We start from the raw sequence: 25,317 nt of genomic DNA, 5'->3' as shown, positions 1-25,317 counted from the left end.
CAACAACTGAGAGATTATTATCAAAGAAAATGAGGCCACCTGTGGTTGGGTGGGGCTGTGGTGATTAGTGAGGCTGCTATAAATAGCAGCCTGTGGGTTTGGCCATTGTGGAGGATTATCTGATCATTGTGTTTCGTGACCGCTTTAATGACTTTGACCTTTGTGTGCTGATTTTTCCCTGCTTTGAAACTAAGCCAGAGCAAAGTGTGTTTCACTTTGTGAAAGAAGAAGGACTGTGAATTGCCTCACAGCTGCAAGCTAAGTAACACAGAACTGATAAGGGACTTGTACAAATTACCAGTTTGTTTGGAGACAAGTGCTCTTTGCTATACCAAAAGAGGGCTTAGTTTAAGTGAATTTTCATTATAAAGAGCATTGTTTTGAATTTTCAAACGTATGTGTGTGTGAAATTTGTACCTGTGAATTTTGGGGAGGAGTCTACCAGAGAGCCCGACAGAACAGTATCATAAGCACATTTTTATTCTATTGTACCCTTGTACCTTGTTATCATATGTTGAACCAAAGAGAAGAATTAGCATATAACTTTTGACTTACAGGCAACTTTACACCAGCTATTCAAGAAAAAGGTCAGAAGAATCTATTATTCCTACCTGATATTGGCATCCCTTTGATCTTTGGCGAATCCTGGGGATTGAATAAGCAGGGGGAGAAACTGGACATGTTGTTTGATGCGAAAGATATTGTATCATATTGATAACTGGAAAGGAAAGAGGTTACTCCTAGCGTGTGTACAAATACATTTATAGGTACCCTTTCTCTGGCTGAAAGAAATAAGAGGTGTTTAGCATTTTTTTAAAAAATTCACCTTTTCTGTTAATGTGAATATCATGTTTAGCTGTGGTTTGTTTTATAATTTTCCCTTTTGTGGTTTATTTTATAATTTTCCATTGTTTTGACAATTTTTATAGCTGTGGATGTTACTTTGGAAGTGACATCTTCTTGCAACTCTGAAGGTACAAACTGCCCACTGCCAATTTTAACTATGTATTTGCTGCAGCAGATAAATTGAGCCATCTGTTTTTCTTCCTTTCTTTACACTCCCATCCCTCTGTCTCTTTCTTTTTAAAAAATAATTATTATTTTTATTATATATATAAAAGCTGAAGGGATTAGATACTGTAGCCTAGAGGATAATTCTCTGCCTTACAAGGCAAAGGTTGCAGGCTCAAGTCCCAGTGGGTATGGCTAGCTGATGAGGCCAAAATAAGGCCGAAATAGATCTATCCTAGTCTCCCTTAATTTTCAAATTCAGCAAAAAACAAAAAACAACAACATGTGACACAAACAGAATTGTCAGCTGTCAATAAAATTAACTGCCTTGGAAATGGCCCTGGGTTAGGCCGAGAGGCAAATAAGGAGCTGTGATGTTCCTTCAATACACCAGGGTGATTCGGCACAAAAATATGTAACCCTTCCCTGGTGCAGAGCTGAAGGGATTGGATACTGTAGACTAGAGGATAATTCTCTGCCTTACAAGGCAAAGGTTGCAGGTCCAAGTCCCAGTTGGTATGGCTAGCTGATGAGGCCAAAATAAGGCCAAAATAGATCTATCCTAGTCTCCCTTAATTTTCAAATTCAGCAAAAAAACAACAACATGTGACATTATATATATATATATATATATTCCATTTACAACAACACAAAGATTGGAACTCCAGCCTGAAGATGGTGAATGTGATTTCACCGAAACGTCGCATAGACATGCAAAACATTACACAGGGCAAAACCCGAACTCAGAACAATCTACCTACCTACATACATACATACATACATACATACATACATACATACATATATATATATATATATATATACACATACATACATACATACAAGACATAAAACAACACTAATACATTTTAAAAAATAAAAGAACAAAAAGAAAAACAAACAGTATTTGGACGGATTTGCAGCATATCCTATAGGAAAAACGGTTCCAACTATGGTAACATTCTATTATAGCTCTGTTATTTGCATACGCCAGTTTTGGAAAAAAATACACATCTTAAATTGTAAAAAACATTCTATATCTTTATATTAAGGGCGGCATACAAATCTAATAAATAATAATAATAATAATAATAATAATAATAATAATAATAATAATAATAAATGTTTTTAATAAAGCAAGGCAATAGCTCTGTCAATTAAATATTATTCTGATTGTATATTAACCACGTTTTTTTGTTTTTCTCTAACCACCATAGAACCTCTCCCAACACTTGTAAAAGTCAGATTCTTCCTTATTTTTGATTTCTAACGTTCTAATGTCCCCTCCCTCTGCCTCCCTCTCCTGCCTCTACCTTCTCACTCCTTTCCTCCCACTTCCTACTTCCTTCCACTCCTTCTCTTCTCCCTTCACCTATCTACTTCCCCTTTCTCCCTCTTTACATTCCCTGAGTGATTCTTATCCTAATTCATCTTATATTTAACAGACTGATAACATATCCCCTTACATCTTTAAGCTATCGGTGTCTCTTCTAAAATCATATTTTTATATCATTTCTATACATGTATCTCTTTTATTCTAGTTATATATTGTTGGTCTAATGCTGCCTCCTTAAAATCTAATTTTATCACCTGGGTCTACCACTATTTATTCTCCATTTTCTTCTTATTTTATTCATTCTGATTTAATTTCTATGTATGGATTCATTTGTACTCATTTTCTATCCAGTCATAAAATTTTATCCATATGTTTTAAAATTCTGTAGCTTCCTTATCTTTATTTTGTCAACTTTTACTTAGAGTCAGGAATGCTGTGTGGCCCCAATTCCATAAATTGTATATTATACATTTTTGAATAAAAACATATAACACTTCCCTGGTACAAAGCTGAAAGGAGGAGATCCTTTGGCCTAGAGGTTAATTCTCTGCCTTACAAGCCAGAGGCTACAGGTTCAAATCCCAGTGAGAGTATGGTGATGAGAGGAAACAACCTCGAAATAGATCTATACTAGTCTCCCTTTATTTTCAATTCAGCAAAAATATCTTACATACACACACACACACCTACAGAAACAGTATAAACATGATTGTGATTATGGTTTCCTACTTCTCTATGACTTACAAAACTGATGTAGGTCCTTTCTGAACACCCCTAGATGAGTCAAATTTAAATGATTCACTCACAAAACTGGTAGGGTTTCTTATGGGTCTCACATGGCTATTTTATGAACCTTTACAATGAAGTTCTTCTACTAAACGAGATGAAAAAGATCTCTTTTCCTCTCACTCTCTGTGTCTCATACTTACTATCCCATGAAGAAATGAGGCAATGCCATTAAAAAGCTCCCCAAAGACATGATAAAACAACCAATGGCAATGATCTTTGGCCGATGAAATTTTGCCCCGAAGTAACTCACAAATGCAATCACCAACAAATTTCCTGGGAAGATAATATAGAAGCTCTCCATTAGGGCCTGATGATGATGGTGATGCCGTACAGAATAACAGAATAACAGAGTGGGAAGGGACCTTGGAGGTCTTCTAGTCCAACCCCCTGCTCAAGCAGAAGACCCTGAATCATTTCAGACCGATGGTTCTCCAACACCTTCTTAAAAACTTCCAGTGTTGGAGCATTCACAACTTCTGGAGGCAAGCTGTTCCACTGATTAATTGTTATGTCAGGAAATGTCTCCTTAGTTCTAAATTGTTTCTCTCTAGTATTGGGTGAACCGAACCCACACAATTCGGGTCCGTACCGAATTTTGTGGTGTTCGGCATGCAATTTTTTTCAAAATTCGTGCTTTAGTTTGGCGTTTGTGCCGAACACTGCGTAAGCCACCGCCTGGCTGTCATCAGCTGAGAAGAGGAGGAGGAGCTGGGCGCCGGTGGCGGCGGAGGAAGGCGAACACCGGGGAGCTGTCAGCCGGTCGGGAGACTGGGAGGGAGGCACAAAAGGAGCTGGGGAATCCCACGAAGAGATTCTGGGGGCGGAGCTTTGAGGTCACGTATACCGGCAGGTTGCTAAGGACGTCAAAGTGGATTCCCCACAAAGTGGATTCCCCAGCTCCTTCAAAGGGAGGTCTTTTCATGTAAAAATAAAAGTTCCGTAAAAATAAAAATAAATAAATAAATAAAAAATTCCAGGGGTGGAGCTTTGGCACCCCAAACTGTTCAGGTTCGGGTTCGGCTGAATTTTGCGTGAAGTTCGTCCGAACTTGCCAAACCCGAACACCGTTGGGTTCGCCTATCACTATTTCTCTCCTTGATTAAGTTCCATCCTTTGCTTTTTGTCCTACCCTCAAGCGCTTTGGAGAATAGGTTTCCACCCTCTTCTTTGTGGCAACCCCTGAGATATTGAAAGACTGATACCATGTCTCCACTCACTCTTTTCATTACTAGACATACCCAATTCCTGTAACTGTTCTTCATATTTATTTAAAACTCTTAGTCCACTAAATCATCTTTAGGGTTCTTCTCTGCACACTTTCTAGAGTCTGAACATCTTTTAAAATATATTGTCGGTACCAAAACTGGAATGCGATATTTCAAACATGGTCTTATGGCACCGGACCAAATTATCTCAGGGACCGCCTTCTGCTGCATGAATCCCAGTGACCACTTAGGTCCCACAGAGTGGGTCTTCTCCGGGTCTCGTCAACTAAACAATGTCGCTTGGCGGGACCCAGGGGTAGAGCCTTCTCTGTGGCGGCCCCGGCCCTTTGGAACCAACTCCCCCCAGAGATTAGAATTGCCCCCACCCTCCTCGCCATTTGTAAGCTTCTTAAAACCCACCTCTGCCGCCAGGCATAGGGGAACTGAGATATTCTTTCCCCCTAGGCCTTTACAATTGACGCATGGTATGTTTTTATGTATGTTTGGTTTTATAATAAGGGTTTTTTTTAGTCATTTTGGATTGGATTGTTACATGCTGTTTTTTATCACTGTTGTTAGCCGCCTCGAATCTACGGAGAGGGGCGGCATACAAATCAAATAAATAAATAAATAGATAGATAGATAGATAGATAGATAGATAGATAGATAGATAGACAGACAGACAGACAGACAGACATAAATAGATAAATAGATAAATAGATAAATAGATAAATAGATAAATAGATAAATAGATAAATAGATAAATAGATAAATAGATAAATAGATAAATAGATAAATAGATAAATAGATAAATAGATAAATAGATAAATAGATAAATAGATAAATAGATAAATAGATAAATAAATAGATAGATAGATAGATAAATAGATAAATAGATAAATAGATAAATAGATAAATAGATAAATAGATAAATAGATAAATAGATAAATAGATAAATAGATAAATAGATAAATAGATAAATAGATAAATAAATAAAGGCACCATGCTAAAACTTATACATTTATTCTCTAAGTACACTAAAATTATATACTAAATAAATAAACTGGGGCATGGCAATTGGTGAAGGATGTTTTAATTCCATCTGTCAGAGGGATTAAGACCAAGGCCATTGTTCGGCCTCTGGACATCAATCGATTGTCAACCCACTTCAACCCACATCCAGAAAACAGGGGTCAGCAATATAATGCCTATGACAGTGATGGCGAACCTATGACACGCGTGTCAGCACTGACACGCGTAGCCATTTTTGGTGACACGCGGCTGCTCCCGAATCTCCCCTCTACTCTGCTGCTGAGAGTCTGGCGGTGGCAAGGAAGAAAGCCAGGGGGCGGGGAGGAAAGCACCCTATGGCAGAGCAGCAGCAGTTCCTCTCCCTGAAGGCAAGAAAGAAATTGGCCAATTGCAGGCCTGCTTTCCTCCCCGCCCCCTGGCTTTCCTCCTCCTCCTCCTCCTCCAGACGCTAAGCTGCAGACCGTATTGGTCCCTTCAGTGCCGCTTTTTTGCTTCTTCACCGCCCCGCGAGAAGCCTGGAAACCCTGCATGAGCGGCTGGAGGGGACGGTAAGCAAGCCATCAGGACCCCCACACACTAACTTGCTGACGGCCATGCTGTCCCGGATCGTGGGGAGGGGAGCTCTTCTCCCGCCAAGTGACGGCGAGGCCCTCCCAATGCTTGCCCGCCCAGGCCCCGCACTTGGAGCCGGGGCGATGGGCCTAGCCTCAGCTTACTTGGCCCCAGCGCAGCCGAAGCGTGGGGCGGAGTAGGCGGCGGCTGCTTCAGGCCGGCCCTGAGCTGAGCTTCCTTTGGCTTCCTTCGAGGCAAAACTGCAAAGCTCACCTGCTGCCTCAAAGGAAGCCAAAGGAAACTCAGCTCAATGAGGATCGGCTGTTGGTCTCTTCAAGCTGCTGCCGCCTACTGCGGAGATCCCTTCGCCCGAACAGAGGCGGCGGTGGCGGGTTCAAGGGACCAACAGCCGGTCCTTTTTGGGGCTGCGTTGTTGCAGCGTCTGAGGCCGCCGCCTCCGCCTCCAGGCGAAGGGATCTCCGCAGTGGGCGACAGCGGCATGTTTAAGGGACCAACAGCCGGTCCTTTTCGGGGCTGCGTTGTTGCAGCCTCCGAGGCCACCCACCGAGGAGATCCCTTCGCCTGGAGGCGGAGGCAGCGGCGGCCTCAGACGCTGCAACAACGCAGCCTCGAAAAGGACCGGCTGTTGGTCCCTTGAACCCCCCGCCTCTGTTTAGCCCCCCCCCCGCCCAGGAAAGAGTTGCAGCTGGAAAGCAGCGCATTTGAAAAGCACGCTGCTTTCCCGTAAAGCTGGCTTTCCTGGCTGGCACAGGGCTTTCCCGGGCAGCTGGCTTGAACCTTGTGCCGGTTAGCAAAGCCGTCTGCCCGCCGGAGACGTGGAGAGAAAGAAGGGAAAAAGAGGGAGGGAAAGAGGAGAGGAAAGAAGGAGGGAAGGGAGAGAAAAGTGAACGAGAAGGAGAGAGAAAGGGAGGAAGAGGGGAAGGAAGGAAGAGATAAAGGAGAAGAGGAAGAGGAAAAATGAGAGGAGGAGGAAGAGGAGGAAAAGGAGAGGAAGAGGAGGAGGAAAAGGAGAGGAGGAGAACGCGGAAGAGGAGAAGGAGAAGGAAGAGCAGGAGAAGGAGAACCAGAAGGAAATGGAGGAGATGAAGAGGAGGAGAAAAAGGAGAGGAGGAGGAATAGGAGGAAAAGGAGAGGAAGAGGAGAAAAAGGAGAGGAGGAAGAGGGGGGAAAGGAGATGAAGAGGAGGAGAAAAAGGAGAGGAGGAGGAGGAAGAGGAGGAGGAGAAAGAAAAGCAGGAGATTAAGAGTAGGAGGAAAAGGAGAGGAGGAGCAAAAGGAGAGGAAGAGGAGGAGCAAAAGGAGAGGAGGAGGAAGAGAAGGAGGAGGAGAAAGAAAAGGAGAAGAGGAAGAGGAAAAATGAGAGGAGGAGGAAGAGGGGGGAAAGGAGAGAAGGAGGAGGAGAAAGAAAAGCAGGAGAGGAAGAGTAGGAGAAAAAGGAGAGGAGGAGGAAGAGGAGGAGAAAAAGGAGAGGAAGAAGAGAAGGAGGAGGAGAAAGAAAAGGAGAAGAGGAAGAGGAAAAATGAGAGGAGGAGGAAGAGGAGGAAAAGGAGAGGAAGAGGAGGAGGAAAAGGAGAGGAGGAGGAAGAGAAGGAGGAGGAGAAAGAAAAGCAGGAGAGGAAGAGGAGGAGAAAAAGGAGAGGAGGAGGAAGAGGAGAGGAAGAGGAGTGGAGGAGGAAGAGAAGGAGGAGGAGAAAGAAAAGCAGGAGAGGAAGAGTAGGAGAAGAGTAGGAGAGAGGGAGAGGGAGGGGAAGAGGGGAAGGAAGGAAAAGAGAGAAAGAGAAAAAAGTGGAAGGAAGAGAGAAGGAAAGAAAGGAAGAGAGAGAGGGAGAGAGTGAGAGCAAGAAAGAAAGAGTGAGTGATGAGAGAGGAAGGAAGAGAGTGTGAGAGAGTGAGAGTGGTTTTTTTCTCAAGGTGACACACCACCTGAGTTATGCTCGGGTTTTTGGCAAATTTTGACACACCAAGCTCAAAAGGTTGCCCATCACTGGCCTATGACCTCAAGCGTTCCAATTGTCTTGCTGGTTTGGGGTTCCACCTACCCATTTCAAAGCCTCCGTCGATGAAGCCAGCTTTTGAAGAAGCAATGCCAAATCTCCTTTCCAGTTGGGTGATGGAACTTTTCATCGTAGCCCCAGCATATGCTTTGCTAAAATATGAAAATGCCAGGGCAGCAAGGAAAACCTGAGAAAAGATGAGATTGAGTCAGAGGGCAATGAGAAAAAACAAAATACAGTGTTCCCTCGATTTTCACGGGTTCGAACTTCGTGAAATGTCTATACCACGGGTTTTCAAAAGTATTAATTTAAAAATAATTTGCGGGTCTTTTCCCTATACCACGGTTTTCCCACCCGATGACGTCACATGTCATCGCCAAACTTTCGTCTGCCTTTAATAAATATTTTTTTAAATAAACTTTAATAAATAAACATGGTGAGTAATAATCTAAATGGTTGCTAAGGGAATGGAAAATTGCAGTTTAGGGGTTTAAAGTGTTAAGGGAAGGCTTGTGATACTGTTCATAGCCAAAAATAGTGTATTTACTTCCGCATCTCTACTTCGCGGAAATTCGACTTTCGCGGGTGGTCTCGGAACACATCGCCCGTGAAAATCGAGGGAACACTGTACAGTGATCCCTCGAGTATCGCGAGGGTTACGTTCCAAGACCTCTCGCGATAATCGATTTTTCGCGATATAGTGGTGCGGAAGTAAAAACACCATCTGCGCATGCGCACCCTTTTTTTCAATGGCCGCGCATGCGCAGATGGTGGAGCCGGTGGCTGGGGAGGTGGATTCGCCGCCCCCACCAGCCCTTCCTGCTCTGGGTCAGAGCCGCAGAAACCTTCGACTCGCCGAGGCTGCGTCTGACCCCTTCGTTTGTATTGCAGCGAAGGAGGCGAAGCAAGGCTCCAAGCTCGCCTGCCGCCGCCACCGCTACGCCTCTGCCGCCTCAGCCACCCCCTCTGCTCTGCAGGGACCTCGCATGCCACGATCTCCCTCTCTCGCCCTCCCCGCGCTTCTCCTTGGCGGCGGCCAAGCGGCAGGCTTAATGGGAGACCAAAGGCGAAAAAAGAAAAGAAAAAAAAATCCCCAAAAGAGGCAGGCACAAAGCGGGGGCACAAGGGGAGCTGCCCGGCAGAGGTTGCTTTTTTTCTTCTTGTGGGCAAGTGGAGGGGGGGAGAGAGAAGGAAAGAGAGAGAAGGAAAGAAAGAGATGAGAGAGGGAGGAAGAGAGTGTGAGAGAGGAAGAAAGAGAGAGAGAAATGATAGAAAAAAGGGGAGAAAAAAAGAGAAATGAGAAAATGATTGAAGTAGAGAATGACAGGAAAGAAAGAGAAAGAGACAGAGAAGTGACTCTTGGTGATGACGGATGACGTCATCGGGTGGGAAAAACCGTGGTATAGCATAAAATACCGTGGAGTATTTTTTAATTAATATTTTCTGAAAAATCGTGGTGTAGCGTTTCGCGAAGATCGAGATCGCGAAAATCGAGGGATCACTGTACTACCAAATATGGGAAGAATTTTACACTTGGTTAAATAAAAGAACACCTCTTTATAGTGCTGCGAGATAAAGAAACAATTTAAAGAACAATTTTCTTAAATAGTCAATATAGTTTTTGTTTCGTTTATTTGATAACAACTTACAACATAAGAACTTAACTATAACAATATACAACTCAAACCACTGGTCTTAACACCGCCAAGAATTTAAAAAAAAGAGAGAGGATGCTGTCAACAGTCTCTACAGCAGAAGAGAAGAAATATATCTCTTGCTTGTTTTTTCTGTTTTCTGTATTTTACAGTGTACTGTTTATCGTTATTGTCTCATTATATATATGTAAATTAAAAAAAAATTTAAAAAAGAGAGAGAGAAAGCGTTGGGGGAAAAAAAGAGAATTCTAATTTCTCTAGCAAAATAAGACTAATGTTCCCAGCCCTTGAAGAATTTGTGATATTTCATAGAAACATAGAAACATAGAAGACTGACGGCAGAAAAAGACCTCATGGTCCATCTAGTCTGCCCTTATACTATTTTTTGCATTTTATCTTAGGATGGAACTATGTTTATCCCAGGCATGTTTAAATTCAGTTATTGTGGATTTCAAAAAATAAGTCTGTGTTTTGTCTTCATCCCATCCCACCACCAAAAAATAAAGTTAGGAGGTCGATGGTTTTAGCCACTTTTTAAATGCCAAAGTGTTATTTTAAATTTGTATACAGGTAAGTAAATGTATAGGTTTGCTTCACACATAGATGCTAGTTGTTCCTGACTCTAGGGGGCAGTGTTCATCTCTGTTTTGAAGAGCCAGCGCTGTTCAAAGAGGTCTCCGTGGTCATGTGGCCAGCCTAACTAAACACCAAAGGCGCATGGAATGCTATTACCTTCCCACTTACAGGTAGTCCTTGACTTATGACCACAATTGAGCTCAACACTTTGTTGCTAAGTGAGGCATGATGTGAAGTTTTGCCCCATTTTTCAACGTTTCTTGCAACGGTTGTGAAGGTGAATCATTAGAGACATGGCTGAGTGGCTTAGGAAAGCAACAACGTCCAACAGAAAGAACATAAACCCACAATAAACCTGAATAATAATGACAAACAACAATAAAATAATAAAACCAAATGACAAACCAAGGAAGACTAAGTCCTTCCTTCCTTCCTTCCTTCCTTCCCTCCCTCCCTCTGTTGCTCCCGTCCTTCCCTCCCTCCATTTCTCTCTCTTTTCTTCCACCCAGACTCCCTCTCTTCTCTCCTTTCTTCTTCCCTCTTTCCTTTCCTCCCATGGGCCCTCCCTACTTCCCTCCCTCTCACCTCCCTCCCTCCATTACTTTCCCTCCCTCCCCCTCCTTCCTTCTTTCCTTCCTCCCTTTCTTCCCTCCTCTCCCTCCCTCCCCCCTCCATCTCTTCCTTCCCTCCATTTCTTTCTCTTTTCTTCCTCCCTTCCTTTCCTTTCTACTTCCCTCTTTCCTTACCCCCATAGATCCTCTCTACTTCCCTCCCTCTCACCTTCTCTTCCTCCCTCTATTACTTTCCCTCCCTCTCTCCCTCCCTCCCTCCCCCTTCCTTCTTTCCTTCCTCCCTTTCTTCCCTCCTCTCCCTCCCTCCATCTCTTCCTTCCCTCCATATCTTTCTCTTTTCTTCCTCCCTTCCTCACCTTTCTTCTTTCCTCTTTCCTTACTGTTCTGTCTGGGTTCCCCCAGACCTCAACACCAACTGGAAAAACAGCCAGACACTCTGGTAAAAGCCAAAAGTATTTTATAGCTGGAAAAAATAAGCACAGAGGAAAACCTGTTCTTCCCAACAGACAGGCTAAAATACGTTACAGCAGGGTCCTGATGTCCAGACAATACAGCAAGCTTCTTGCTGGCACCCCCCCCCCAAGGTTTCAATAGTCAAAGGCACAAACCAGGATTCCAAGACGCCAAAGTTCACAGCCAGGTCCCACGACTCTCAAAGATAAAACTCCACAAGCCAGGAAGGGTGGGTCTGCCTTTTAGCCTTTCCCAAGAGCACCACACCCAAACCCAGCTGTTGCCTCGTTAATGCTGAAAGTACTTAGCCAATTGATTTCTTCTCTGAGTAGCTCTTCTTTGTCGCAGATCAATTATGGCTTGTGCATTTTCCTCTAAGGAATCCAGGCTGCTTGCTGGGGAGAGCTCCCCCTGGTGGGACTCTGGCTGTCCTCCCTCTTCTTCAGCCTGGGATTCCTCCTCCTCGTCTGTCTGAACCTCCTGTTCCTCAGCCTCTCCCTCTGAGCTGGAAACCGACAGAAGGTCAGCCGTTCCCTGAGGGGCCTCAGACGGAACCACAACACTTACCCACCATGTAGACTCTCTACTTCCCTCCCTCCCACCTTCCTCCCTCTATTACCCACTCTCCCTCCCTTCCTTCTTTCATCTTTTCCTCTCTTCCTCCATCCCTTCCTTCCTTGCTTCATCCCTCCCTCATTTCTTTCTTTCCTGCCTGCCTCCCCAGCTGATAATTGCTTAAATATTATCCAGTTTGTCAACATTGTCTTTTTCCCTGATTATATAAACTAAAAGTTACAATCATTGATGGAAAATGGTTGCAGGTGGGGTTGACAAAAAAGATTCCACTTTGAACTTTGGGATGTTTATGGCTATGTTGCACACGGTCATCAAAGGTCAGGGTTTTTGGTCCAGTTTTTGTTTATCTACTGGCTGGCAGATGGATTGGGTTCCTGATTGGGGCTGGAAAATGTTGAAAGAGAAGCTTCCAGTCCAATGTATCTTGAAGAGAACAGCTTGGCAGAATAGTCAGATCCATTCCCTAGAGGTCAGTTTTCTTGACCCGTGGATTGACCTCCTCACCTCCTACAAAGAAAGAACAATGGGATCTTCCAGAGCAGGGGTGTCAAACTCACTACGACACATTGTGATGTAGTGAAACTTTCCCCCCCTTCCCTAAAGTGGGGGTGGGCGTGGCCAGCACATGATGCAACCGGCCCGCGGGCCATGAGTTTGATGCCCCTGTTCCAGAGGATCACACTGTTCCAGTTTAAGATGGAAAGATCTCGTCTTTGTTTCTCCCAAAATAGAATAGCTTTAGATATTTTATTTTATTTTATTTTATTTTATTTTATTTTATTTTATTTTATTTTATTTTATTTTATTTTATTTTATTTTATTTTATTTTATTTATTTTATTATTTTATTTTATTTTATTTTATTTTATTTTATTTTATTATTTTATTTTATTTTATTTATTTTATTTTATTTTATTTTATTTTATTTTATTTTATTTTATTTTATTTTATTTTATTTTATTTTATTTTATTTTATTTTATTTTATTTTATTTTATTTTATTTTATTTTATTTTATTTTATTTTATTTTATTTTATTTTATTTTATTTTATTTTATTTTATTTTATTATTCATTCATTCATTCATTCATTCATTCATTCATTCATTTATTTATTTATTTATTTATTAGATTTGTAGGCCGCCCCTCTACGCAGACTCGGGGCACCTCACGACAATAATAAAAAACAATGTATCACAAATCTAACATTAAAATGTCTCTAAAAACCCCTTATTTAAAAAGCTAGACACATACACAAATATACCATGCATAAATTATATAGGCCAGGGGGAGAAGTCTCAATTCCCCCATGCCTGACGGCAGAGGTGGGTCTTCAGAAGCTTTCAAAAGGCAAGGGGGGTGGGGGCAATCCTAATTTCAGGGGGGAGCTGGTTCCAGAGGGTCGGGGCCACCACAAAGAAGGCTCTTCCCCTGGGTCCCGCCAGATGACATTGTTTAGTCGACGGGACCCGGAAAAGGCCAACTCTGTGGGACCTAACTGGTCGCTGGGATTCGTGCAGCAGAAGGCGGTCCCGGAGATAGTCTGGCCGGATGCCATGAAGGGCTTTATAGGTCATAACCAACACTTTGAATTGTGACTGGAAACTGATTGGCAGCCAATGCAGACTGCGGAGTGTTGGTGTGACGTGGGCATACCTGGGGAAGCCCATGATTGCTCTCGCAGCTGCATTCTGCATTTTGACCTCTCCCAATTCCTAAGAGGTCAGTAAGGGGAGTGCATAAGTGCACCAGCGTTCCTACCATCCCCTGTCCTAATGTTTCTCTCTTATTATAAAAACAGTGTATATTAAACATTGTTATATCTTTGTATACTACCCATATGTACTTGAATGAATGAATGAGTCAGTGAGTGAGTGAGTAAACAAACAAACAAACAAACAAACAAACAAACAAACAAACAAACAAACAAAAAAGATCCATTCCATGAATGAATGAATGAATGAATGAGTGAGTGAGTGAGTGAGTGAGTAAGTAAGTAAACAAAGAAGGACAATCGACCTGGAAATACCGTGTCTTCATCTAGAAGGCCTCATTGTTGCAAAATTGAATACATTTTCAATTTTTTAAAAAACCTCCAAAGAATAATATTAGTGATATTAAACCTTGATTCCTTGACAGCCCGTTGTTTTCTGTTTTAATGGTAGTTCGTTGGTAATTTTCTCCTCTGGTGGTTTGGTGTTTATTTCCATGGCTGATTTGTTCATGGGGTCAGTATCCACTTGTGTCATCATTAGGTATCTTAAATGGAAGATAGAAATAAAATTCTCAGGTTATTTTTTTATAATACAGATGCCTATGGAGATTCTCAGTGACTCGGGTCATGGTTAAGAGTTGGAAGGGACCTTGGAGGTCTTCTAGTCCAACCCCCTGCTTAGGCAGGAAACCCTACACTACTTCAGACAGATGGTTGTTTCATAAGACATTCCCCAAGCTGGCTGAGGAATTCTGGGAGTTGAAGTCCACACGTCTTAAAGTCACCAAGGTTGCAGACCCCGATCTAGAGCAGAGGTCGGGAGTGTTTATAATCTGTGGACTTCAACTCCCAGAATTCCTGAGCCAGCCTTGTTGACTGGAGGATTTTGGGAGTTGAAGTCCACACATCTTAAGATTGCCAAGGTTAGAGACCCCGATCTTGAGCAGAGATGGGGTACTTTTATGATCTGTAGACTTCAATTCCCAGAATTCCTGAGCCAGCCTTGTTGGCTGGAGGATTCTGGGAGTTGAAGTCCACACATCTTAAGGTTGCCACATTTGGAGACCCCTACTAAAGAGAATCAGCTAATGCTATCATGCAGCCTATGTATAAAGAAGCCACTTCATGCGTTCCTGGAAACAGACACCATTTTTGGACCAGATGCAATTCTTACTTTGTGAGAGCTGAGACTGTTTCAAAATGGCGCCCACCAGGGATTACGCAAGATGGCTTCTCTATAGCAAGGCTGCAAGGCGCATTGACTGTTCTCTTTCTCAAAACAATATTTGACTTCAAATAACTTTATTGTGACTTTGAATCAGGGGTGGTATTCACTTATTTTCCCTACTGGTTCGCAAATGTGAGCATTGCCAATTTAAAAAAAAAAGATTTTCATTTTTTTAAAATGGCAAAGTTACTCACTTCTTTTTTATTTTTTAAGATGTCTTTCCAAGAACATGTTCCCATTTTATCTATCTATCTATCTATCTATCTATCTATCTATCTATCTATCTATCTATTTTATTTTATTTTATTTGTCAATCAAGTATAGGATAGCAGTTTATATAAATATAACATAGAAAGATGACTCTAAAGTGTGCAATAGGATTGATATTCCTGGAGGGGTCTGTAATATGGTAAATGATTTAGCTTTAATAGATAAATGGTCAAAGCAATGGAAACTGAAGTTTAATGTTTCCAAATGTAAAATAATGCACTTGGGGAAAAGGAATCCACAATCTGAGTATTGCATTGGCAGTTCTGTGTTAGCAAAAACTTCAGAAGAGAAGGATTTAGGGGTAGTGATTTCTGACAGTCTCAAAATGGGAGAGCAGTGTGGTCGGGCAGTAGGAAAAGCAAGTAGGATGCTTAGCTGCATAGCTAGAGGTATAACAAGCAGGAAGAGGGAGTTTGTGATCCCCTTATATAGAGCGCTGGTGAGACCACATTTGGAATACTGTGTTCAGTTCTGTAGACCTCACCTACAAAAAGATATTGACAAAATTGAACGGGTCCAAAGACGGGCTACAAGAATGGTGGAAGGTCTTAAGCATAAAACGTATCAGGAAAGACTGAATGAACTCAATTTGTATAGTCTGGAGGACAGAAGGAAAAGGGGGGACATGATCGAAACATTTAAATATGTTAAAGGGTTAAATAAGGTTCAGGAGGGAAGTGTTTTTAATAGGAAAGTGAACACAAGAACAAGGGGGCACAATCTGAAGTTAGTTAGGGGAAAGATCAGAAGCAACAGGAGGAAATATTATTTCACTGAAAGAGTAGTAGATCCTTGGAACAAACTTCCAGCAGACACGGTTGGTAAATCCACAGTAATTGAATTTAAACATGCCTGGGATAAACATATATCCATTGTAAGATAAAATACAGGAAATAGTATAAGGGCAGACAAGATGGACCATGAGGTCTTTTTCTGCCGTCAGTCTTCTATGTTTCTATGTTTCTAAAGTAATGATAAAAAGACAATAGGACAATAGAACAGGTACATGGGACAGAAATCCCGACTCAATCTCTTGCAATAAGACTCTGCAATAAAGTTGTGTAGGGGGCATCCTCAACACACAGCAAATAAGATTTCTTTCAGTATGTGGGAAAAGCTCGAATAAATAGAATAAACTGTGTGGAGGGCTCTGGATAAAATTACCGTTATAGCACAATCATAGGGAGCGGTTGAAAAACGAGGAAGAAGTACAGGTGGCATCTACCACCTAATAGAATTGCAAAGATGTTTCCAAATACATCTCCAAATTGTTGGAAATGCAAAAGAGAAACAGGCTCTTATTATCATGCCAAAAAGCTAAACTCTATTGGAATAAAATAGAAAGGTGGATAAAAGAAATAACCTTTCAGGAAGTCAAGAAAACCCTAGAGATTTTTTTATTAGGTATAACAAATCAAAAATGTTAAAAAAATATATATTTAATTTAATAACTCATATCCTGACAGCTGCCAGGATTGTATATGCACAAAAATGGAAGGGAGAAGATACCCCTACGGAAGATGAAGTAATAAGGAAAATTATGGAGTGTGCTGAGATGGATATGATGACGAGGCAGTTAAATAATCAAGATGAATCTGACTTTTATAGAATATGGGAAAGGATTTATGTATGGTTTAATAAAAAGAATACAAAATGATTGGAATATAAAGTAATAAGTATATGATTTGAATTTTTAAAGAAAAGTTTAAATATTACGGTCACAATTCAAAGTGTTGGTTATGACCTATAAAGCCCTTCATGGCACTGGACCAGATTATCTCAGGAACCGCCTTCTGCTGCACGAATCCCAGCGACCAGTTAGGTCCCACAGAGTGGGTCTTCTCCAGGTCCCGTCAACTAAACAATGTCACTTGGCGGGACCCAAGGGAAGAGCCTTCTCTGTGGCGGCCCCGGCCCTCTGGAATCAACTCCCCCCAGAGATTAGAATTGCCCCCACCCTCCTTGCCTTTCGTAAGCTTCTTAAAACCCACCTCTGCCACCAGGCATGGGGGAACTGAGATACCCTTTCCCCCTAGGCCTTTACAATGTTATGCATGGTATGTCTGTATGTATGTTTGGTTTTATAATAAGGGTTTTTTAATTGTTTTAGTATTGGATTGTTATATGCTGTTTTTATTACTGTTGTTAGCCGCCCCGAGTCTATGGAGAGGGGCAGCATACAAATCCAATAAATGAATGAATAAATAAATAAATAAATATGAAAAAAAATTCTCTTTTCTACTCTTCGTATTGATCTTACAAATTTTTAGTGTTTTTCTTTTCTGTATTAGAAAGACTTCTACATTGAGCGGGGCAACTGTAGCCCCTATATATGTTAAATGTATGTTTGCTTTGTCTGTCTTTTATGAAAATCAATAAAATTATTTAAAGAAAAACAGAAAAACGAGGAAGAAGTAAATCAAAATAATGTAAAGGGGTCTCCAAGGCGAAATAAATTCTATTAAATATAATAAATATTTAAGGGCATTCAGTCTATTAAATCAATGCAATCCGTTAAAGAAAGGCGGGGATCAATATGGTATTTTAGTCAGCATATACAAATCCTAGCCCTAGAAGTCCTTTGCAGAAGCCAACAGTACAGTCAGGCGGTAGGGAAAGCAAATAGGATGCTTGGCTGCATAGCTAGAGGTATAACAAGCAGGAAGAGGGAGATTATGATCCCGCTATATAGAGCGCTGGTGAGACCAGATTTGGGGTACTGTGTTCAGTTCTGGAGACCTCACCTACAAAAAGATATTGACAAAATTGAACGGGTCCAAAGATGGGCTACAAGGATGGTGGAAGGTCTTAAGCATAAAACGTATCAGGAAAGACTTAATGAACTCAATCTGTATAGTCTGGAGGACAGAAGGAAAAGGGGGGACATGATCGAAACATTTAAATATATTAAAGGGTTAAATAAGGTTCAGGGGAAAAGTGTTTTTAATAGGAAAGTGAACACAAGAACAAGGGGACACAATCTGAAGTTAGTTGGGGGAAAGATCAAAAGCAACATGAGAAAATATTATTTTACTGAAAGAGTAGTAGATTCTTGGAACAAACTTCCAGCAGACGTGGTAGATAAATCCACAATAACTGAATTTAAACATGCCTGGGATAAACATATATCCATTGTAAGATAAAATACAGAAAATAGTATAAGGGCAGACTAGATGGACCATGAGGTCTTTTTCTGCCGTCAGACTTCTATGTTTCTATGTGATCAGCGGGTTGCATGATAGCCAAGAAGAAGTAAAAATCAGCTTACCTGGGTTATGGATCCAGTTCTGTAGGAATTATGGTATCCTGGGCATCAAGTTGCAAGGAGAATTCCTGCCCTCAAGTGACGGGATGCTGAAGTCCATTTAGAAAACCATTAACTTTGATAGCTTCCTAAAATAAATAAAGCATCTCTTCCCCTCCCTTCCCGCCCATCCACAACATTTTTCCCCCTTTTTTCAAAAATAAACATTGTAGAACAAAAATGTTCTGAATGTAATCTTGGCACGTTGGGAGTCTTTGCTTTGAAAACAGCAGTGGGTTTGTTTGACTAGGGGAAAATGTTCATTGTTTCTTTTGATTTCCGTTGTTGTTTCGCTCAAATCTCTTCCAGGGGAGAAAAAAAAAGTATCTACCCATGATGGAAAAAATGATAGAAGAAGACAGCAGAATTTGCCTTTGTATTCAACTATCCAGAAAAGTCTTAGAGTGATTTTGAAAAATATCTAGGAACATGGGGACAAGTTTGTCTGAGGCTCTTGCTACTTCCTATCTATTCCAGCCAGAGGCCAAGGCCTCAGCACAGGGGTCCCCCAAACTTGGCAACTTTTAAGATTTGTGGACTTCAACTCCCAGAATTCTCTGGACTGGAGAATTCTGAGAGTTGAAGTCCCCAAGTCTTAAAAGTTGTCAAGTTTGGGGACACTTCCTTAGCAGGATGGTCTAGGACACTACTCACCAGAGCCTACAAAACTTTTGCCAGACCCATCCTTGAATAGAGTTCATCGGTCTGGAACCCATACCACATCTCGGACATCAACACCCTAGAAAATGTCCAAAGATACTTCACCAGAAGAGCCCTTCACTCCTCCACTCGAAACAGTCAGCATATATTGCCCCCAACAATCTGGGTCCTCATTTTACCGACCTCGGAAGGATGGAAGGTTGAGTCAACCCTGAGCCTGAGTCAACCTTGAGGACATTAAAGAAAGTGCCATGACTGAAACCAATAGCATCATGTTTATTTAGGTTGCCCAATGAATTGCTCATAACACAAGGATTTATTTCCTAATCTGCACAGTGAGCCCAAATGATAAACATTCCGGAATTCAACTCACAAGTGGGTTGTGTGTTGGGCAATTTTAATAACCCTTCCTCCTTCCTTTCGCCTTTGCGAGCCTTTGCCCTAGCTCAGCTCTAACGTGCATGTATGTGCCAGCCAGCTGATTTCTGGCTCACACAAAGGCTCTGGGAGGGCGTTTTTGGCTTCCAGGGAGCCTCCAGGAGCAGGAAGTTTGTTATCAAAAGGCAAAGCTGGCTTGTCTAAGCACCTCCCTGCCAGGAGTTAATTTAAAAATGGGGGTCAATTCCTGGACAATCCAGTTGCTTAGCATATATACTGTAGTTCAGAAGTATCTCATATTGTAGAAAATTTAAGCTATTCAGGCACGGCATCCCGTATTTAGGCCTGATGCTACTACTAATTATGTCATGGAGTGAAAACAGAAGCACTGGCTTCCAGCTAGGAAAAATAGGAAAGGTCCAGTTTTAAGTTTTCTTCTGGGTGGAAAGAAGAGATGGGGGGGGGGGACACACAAGAAATGGGAGAGAGACCTCTAAATCAAGGTTTACCTTTTGCATCTTTATGATGGTGGGATTGAAACAGGCAGTCTGTCTGTCTTTCTTTCTTTCTTTCTTTTCCTTTCTCTCTCTCTTCCTTTTCTTTTCTTCCTTCCTTCCTTTTCCTCCTCTTGTCTTCTTCTTCTTCTTCTTCTTCTTCTTCTTCTTCTTCTTCTTCTTCTTCTTCTTCTTCTTCCTCCTCCTCCTCCTCCTCCTGTCAGTCTAGAGATCCGAAGCTGTTTCTCTGCCTATGGATTAGCTGAACAATTATAAACTAAAGCTGGAAAAGCAGCTACACTCTTGCAGCTTGGGAACAGCAGAAATCAGCGCCTGGCATTCCTGAACTGGGAAGTGAGCCAGAATCAGCTGCTTTGACTGAGGTGGCCAAGGGGGGTCGGTGGGAGGCCAAGACTGGACCTGTGCGAGGTTGAAGCCCAGCAGCGCTTAAAAATATTTCATGCCAGGACCTGCAATTGTGTTGGATTATCTGGATTTTCTCCTTCCTGTGTTACCGTGGTTTATTGTACATTTGGGGGAGATGTACAACTGTTGCACAGGGTGTGCTCATTGCAATAAGAGTTGGACTTGCTAGATACCCATCAATTCATGCTGTTCCAAGTTCTGCCTTGCAAATCTTCACCCTCTCCTTCCATTGTATTGTGCTTGGCTCACAGCCAGCTCCTCTGGTCACTGATTTTGACTCAGATGAGCTGGGTCCGTCAGCCAGAGGAGCTGGGTCTGTCAGCCGTCTGGCTTAATGAGGAGTCAGACAGTGAGGAGGAAGGAGAGGTGGAGGTGGAAGTGCTGGAGAGGCAGAGAGGCCTGCAGAGCCTGTAGGATCTCCAGTCAGAGCCTCATCTGGGTTAGATGAGGAGGGGATGATGGATGACATCAATGTCAGGGTGCGTAGAATGTTGGGATGCCAGGAGCAGCTGCGCAGACACAGACGGAGACTCTGGGGCACAGCTGTCAGCAATCAAGGAAGCTGCAGCTGGGTTAAAAAGGGAAGAGCTTGCGAAAGGCGGTGTGGGAAATTATCGTTTGGATTTGAGAGAAACAGAGACATTGATGCTTCGTGGTATAGCCTTTACTTTGGACAACTTTGGAATTCTGACACTCAAGCCAAGTGAGTAATTGGCAGAAGCAAGCCAGAGAGACATTTGTTGCCGGCTTGAGCTGTTAACCCTGATGTTTAGATCCTAAACCAAAATTTCTTTGCAGTTGCTGTGACTCTAAACCAATTTTGTACATTGTAATCTTGTTTCCTTTATGAATGAGGACAGGGGCTTTCTTTTGCCTCAACACTCCCCTCCCCTACAGTAATAAATTACCAAAATAGTGAATAGTATTAGTTTTGCATGACAACACTATAGGATTAATAAATGGCAAATTAATGGGACCCCAATAGACCAGAGGCACACAAATATTTTGGGGTGCAATTCCAGGTTCTTGAAACACACAATTCATTTATCAGGCTAGTATTGCATAACAAAGTTCTTACTCATCTAGAGATTCCACCCCCCCCAATTAATCACCATGTTATTTGTATGATGCTGTTTTATTTTATCCTTGCTTTTTTATTTGTTCCTGCAGATTTTTAGGTGCATGTATTTCTATTTATGCTTGATTTGCATGCTAGGTGCATGTTGTGTTTTCGGGTCAAAGGGAAGGGAACTTCCTAAGGTCTTGGTTCAACTGCTGAATTCTTCTTTGTGATTTAAAAAAATGATATAAAATCCAACATTGCATGCCTGCTAATTAAGATCACTGTTTACTGTTCTCCATTCTAGGATGCCAGAAAATGATCCCTAATATTTTCTTGTGTCACTGCCTTTTCAAATACTTGAAACCAGGCGTGAAATCCAGCAGGTTCTGATAAGTTCTGGAGAACTGGTAGTGGAAATTTTGAGTAGTTTGGAGAACTGGCAAACACTGCCACTGGCTGGCCCCAGAGTGGAGTGGGAATGGAGATTTTGAAATATCCTTTCCCCAGTGTTCTGCCGGGCTCTCTGATAGGAGCCTCCCGAAAATTCAAGGGTACAAATTTCAGACACACACACATTTGAAAATTCAAAACAATGTTATTTATCACAAAATTCAAAATAAACTAAGCACTCTTTTTGTATTGCAAAGAGCACTCGTCCTAAAACAACCAGGTAGTTTGTACAATTTCCCTTAAGCAGTCATTAAGTACTTAGCTAGCAGATGTGAAAAAACTTCACACCCCTTCTTCTTTCAACGAAGTGAGACACACACACACACACACACGTTGCTCTGCTTTGTTTTCAAAGGCATGAAAAAGCAACAAAGTCCAGAAAACACAAGATTCCTGATGAACTCCGATCAGATATTCTTCCACAATTGCCAAACCCACACGCTATTTATAGCAACAGCCCTAATTACTGGAGCCCCACCCAACCACAGGTGGCCTCATTTTCTCCTGTAATATGTTCTTACTTGGTCTCTTCTACGCATAATTCTGTGCTTGTGTGGGTCCAAAACGTCTTCATCTGAATCAATGGAAGATAAGGGAGATTGACTGCCTGGGCTGTGTGCCAAGCCCCCCCTCTGCCGAGTCACTCCCACCTTCTTCTTTGTCCGAGGAAACTAAACTCTGAACTGATTCTGTTGGCAATAGCACAGGCCTGTGACATGTTGAAGTTTCCCCTGCATCCACCTCCCCATTCCCTGGGGCAGGAGCTGGGCCAGAGCCAACCACAACGCCCAGGGGATTTTGCAGTATCCTTCCTTTAAAGTGGGGTAGGAATGGAAATTTTGCAGATTTTGTCCCTGCCACGCCACAAAACCAGTAGGGAAAATTTTTGAATTTCACCCTTGCTTGAAACTTTCATCCAGGCTAAAGTAGTGATTGAAGACCTATGCCAAATGTGTCATGGGTGACACACCAGGCCATTCTGGAGACATACCTGGATGCCTGCAAGCCACAGGAGAGGACCTTGCTCGAGCATAGCCTTTGAGCCCTCCCAAAAATTGGCCAAGCATTCGTATGCAATTTCTGAAGGCTCCAGAAGCCCAATGATAGTATAACTTTCTTGTATGACTTCTGGAGGAGAGAGTTCAAAACAAAGGAGAGACTTCCTCGTCCCCCGTCTCTTAGTCAAGGTAAGAATTTTCTGAATTTTCGACACATCAGGCCCCAAAGGTTCACCATCTAAGGCAGTGGTTCTCAACCTTTCTAATGCAGCAACCCCTTAATACAGTTCCTCATCTTGTGATGACCCCCAACTATAAGTTTAGCGCCAATTCTTCCAACAGATCTTTAAGCTGATTGGCAAGAGGTCAGAGTGACAACCCCCTGTAAACGCCTGATTGGTTGGATTGTAAAAATATGTTCCGAGATGCCAGAATAGACGCTTTAGTTGCTAACACCATTGGAAATTTGTCTTTTCCCATGGTCTTAGGCGACCCCTGTGAAATGGTCGTTCGACCCCCAAAGGGGTCCCGACTCCAAGGTTGAGAACCACTGATCTAAGGCTAAGTGTACCTAGACGGGCTACAAGAATGGTGGAAGGTTTTAAGCATAAAACGTATCAGGAAAGATTTAATGAACTCAATCTGTATAGTCTGGAGGACAGAAGGAAAAGGGGGGACATGATCGAAACATTTAAATATATTAAAGGGTTAAATAAGGTTCAGGAGGGAAGTGTTTTTAATGGGAAAGTGAACACAAGAACAAGGGGACACAATCTGAAGTTAGTTGGGGGAAAGATCAAAAGCAACGTGAGAAAATATTATTTTACTGAAAGAGTAGTAGATCCTTGGAATAAACTTCCAGCAGACGTGGTTGGTAAATCCACAGTAACTGAATTTAAACATGCCTGGGATAAACATATATCCATTGTAAGATAAAATACAGGAAATAGTATAAGGGCAGACTAGATGGACCATGAGGTCTTTTTCTGCCGTCAGTCTTCTATGTTTCTATGTTTCTAGTTCTGCAGATGAATAGAATTCTTTATTGGCCAAGTGTGATTGGAACAGAAGGAGTTTGTGACTAGTGCTTATACTCTCAGTGTATATAAAAAATTACCAGGATGACATGATGGGAGGGATCTAATGTGTCATCAGTCTCAAGTCTCTTGGTGCCCACAAGATATCAAAGTGCAGCCCACCTTAAATTCCACTGACCCTTATCTATCAACAATTTGCTTTGACCCTTACTGGATCAGTTTTTTTGTAGAGAGTGTTGGAATGCAATCAACCCAGACAAGACGGAGTGGCTGTGGATCTTACCTCCCAAGGACAACTCCATCTGTCCATCCATTACCCTGGGGGGAGAATCACTGGCCCCCTCAGAGAAGGTTCGCAACTTGGGCGTCCTCCTCGATCCACAGCTGACATTAGAGAAACATCTTTCAGCTGTGGCGAGGGGGACGTTTGCCCAGGTTCGCCTTGTGCACCAGTTGCGACCCTACTTGGACCGGGAGTCACTGCTCACAGTCACTCATGCCCTCATCATCTCGAGGCTTGACTACTGTAACGCTCTCTACATGGGGCTACCTTTGAAAAATGTTCGGAAACTTCAGATCGTGCAGAATGCAGCTGCGAGAGCAATCATGGGCTTTCCCAAATATGCCCATGTTACACCAACACTCCGCAGTCTGCATTGGTTGCCGATCAGTTTCCGGTCACAATTCAAAGTGTTGGTTATGACCTATAAAGCCCTTCATGGCACCGGACCAGATTACCTCAGGGACCGCCTTCTGCTGCATGAATCCCAGCGACCAGTTAGGTCCCACAGAGTGGATCTTCTCCGGGTCCCGTCAACTAAGCAATGTCGCCTGGCGGGACCCAGGGGAAGAACCTTCTCTGTGATGGCCCCAGCCCTCTGGAACCAACTCCCCCCAGAGATTAGAACTGCCCCCACCCTCCTTGCCTTTCGTAAACAACTTAAAACCCACCTCTGCCGCCAGGCATGGGGGAATTGAGATCCTCTTTCCCCCTAGGCCAGGGATCCCCAAACTTTTTACACAGGGGGCCAGTTTACTGTCCCTCAGACTGTTGGAGGGCCGGACTATAAAAAACCCCCTATGAACAAATCACTATGCACACTGCACATATCTTATTTAAAGTAAAAAACAAAATGGGAACAAATACAATATTTAAAATAAGTAATTAAGTAATAAAGTAATTTATACATTTTTATTAACAAGTAAATTTAAACTTAAATCAAGAAACTCCCTCCATTTCTCCTTCCTTCCTTCCCTCCCTCCTCTCTACTTCTCTCTTCCCTCTCTTTTCTTCCTTCTCTCTCATTTGTTTCATTTTCCTCTCCCTCGTTTTCTCTCCATAATTTTCTCATTTTTCTCTTTCTCTTTTTCTCTCTCTCACTCTTTCCATCTATCCCCCTTTCTCTCTCTGTCCCTCTTTCTCTCTCTTCTCTTTCTTTCTCTGTCTCTTTCACTCACTCTTTCTCTCTCCCTCTTTGTATCTCTCCCTCTTCCTTTCTCTCTCCCTCTTTTGCCCTCTTTCTCTTGC

At 42.4% G+C, this 25,317-nt stretch overlaps 1 protein-coding gene across 1 annotated transcript in view; it reads right to left on the bottom strand.

Moving 5' to 3' along the window:
• LOC139168739 (solute carrier organic anion transporter family member 1B3-like) overlaps window positions 1-18,354 on the bottom strand; it is a 35,905-nt gene extending 17,551 nt beyond the window's left edge. Inside the window, exons 1-5 of the mRNA XM_070754341.1 lie at window positions 18,248-18,354; window positions 13,891-14,026; window positions 7,985-8,126; window positions 3,277-3,409; window positions 612-718 (exon numbers count right to left, since the gene is read on the bottom strand). Coding sequence (XP_070610442.1) covers window positions 612-718; window positions 3,277-3,409; window positions 7,985-8,126; window positions 13,891-14,019 — 511 coding nt within the window. The 5' untranslated portion in view covers window positions 14,020-14,026; window positions 18,248-18,354. The remainder of the gene's footprint in view (window positions 1-611; window positions 719-3,276; window positions 3,410-7,984; window positions 8,127-13,890; window positions 14,027-18,247) is intronic.
• Between the last annotated feature and the right edge of the window lie 6,963 nt (window positions 18,355-25,317).

The sequence above is a fragment of the Erythrolamprus reginae genome, chromosome 6 (genome assembly GCF_031021105.1).
Source record: "Erythrolamprus reginae isolate rEryReg1 chromosome 6, rEryReg1.hap1, whole genome shotgun sequence".
In the NCBI taxonomy this organism is placed as follows: domain Eukaryota; kingdom Metazoa; phylum Chordata; class Lepidosauria; order Squamata; family Dipsadidae; genus Erythrolamprus; species Erythrolamprus reginae.
This window is presented reverse-complemented; position numbering and strand designations above follow the sequence as displayed.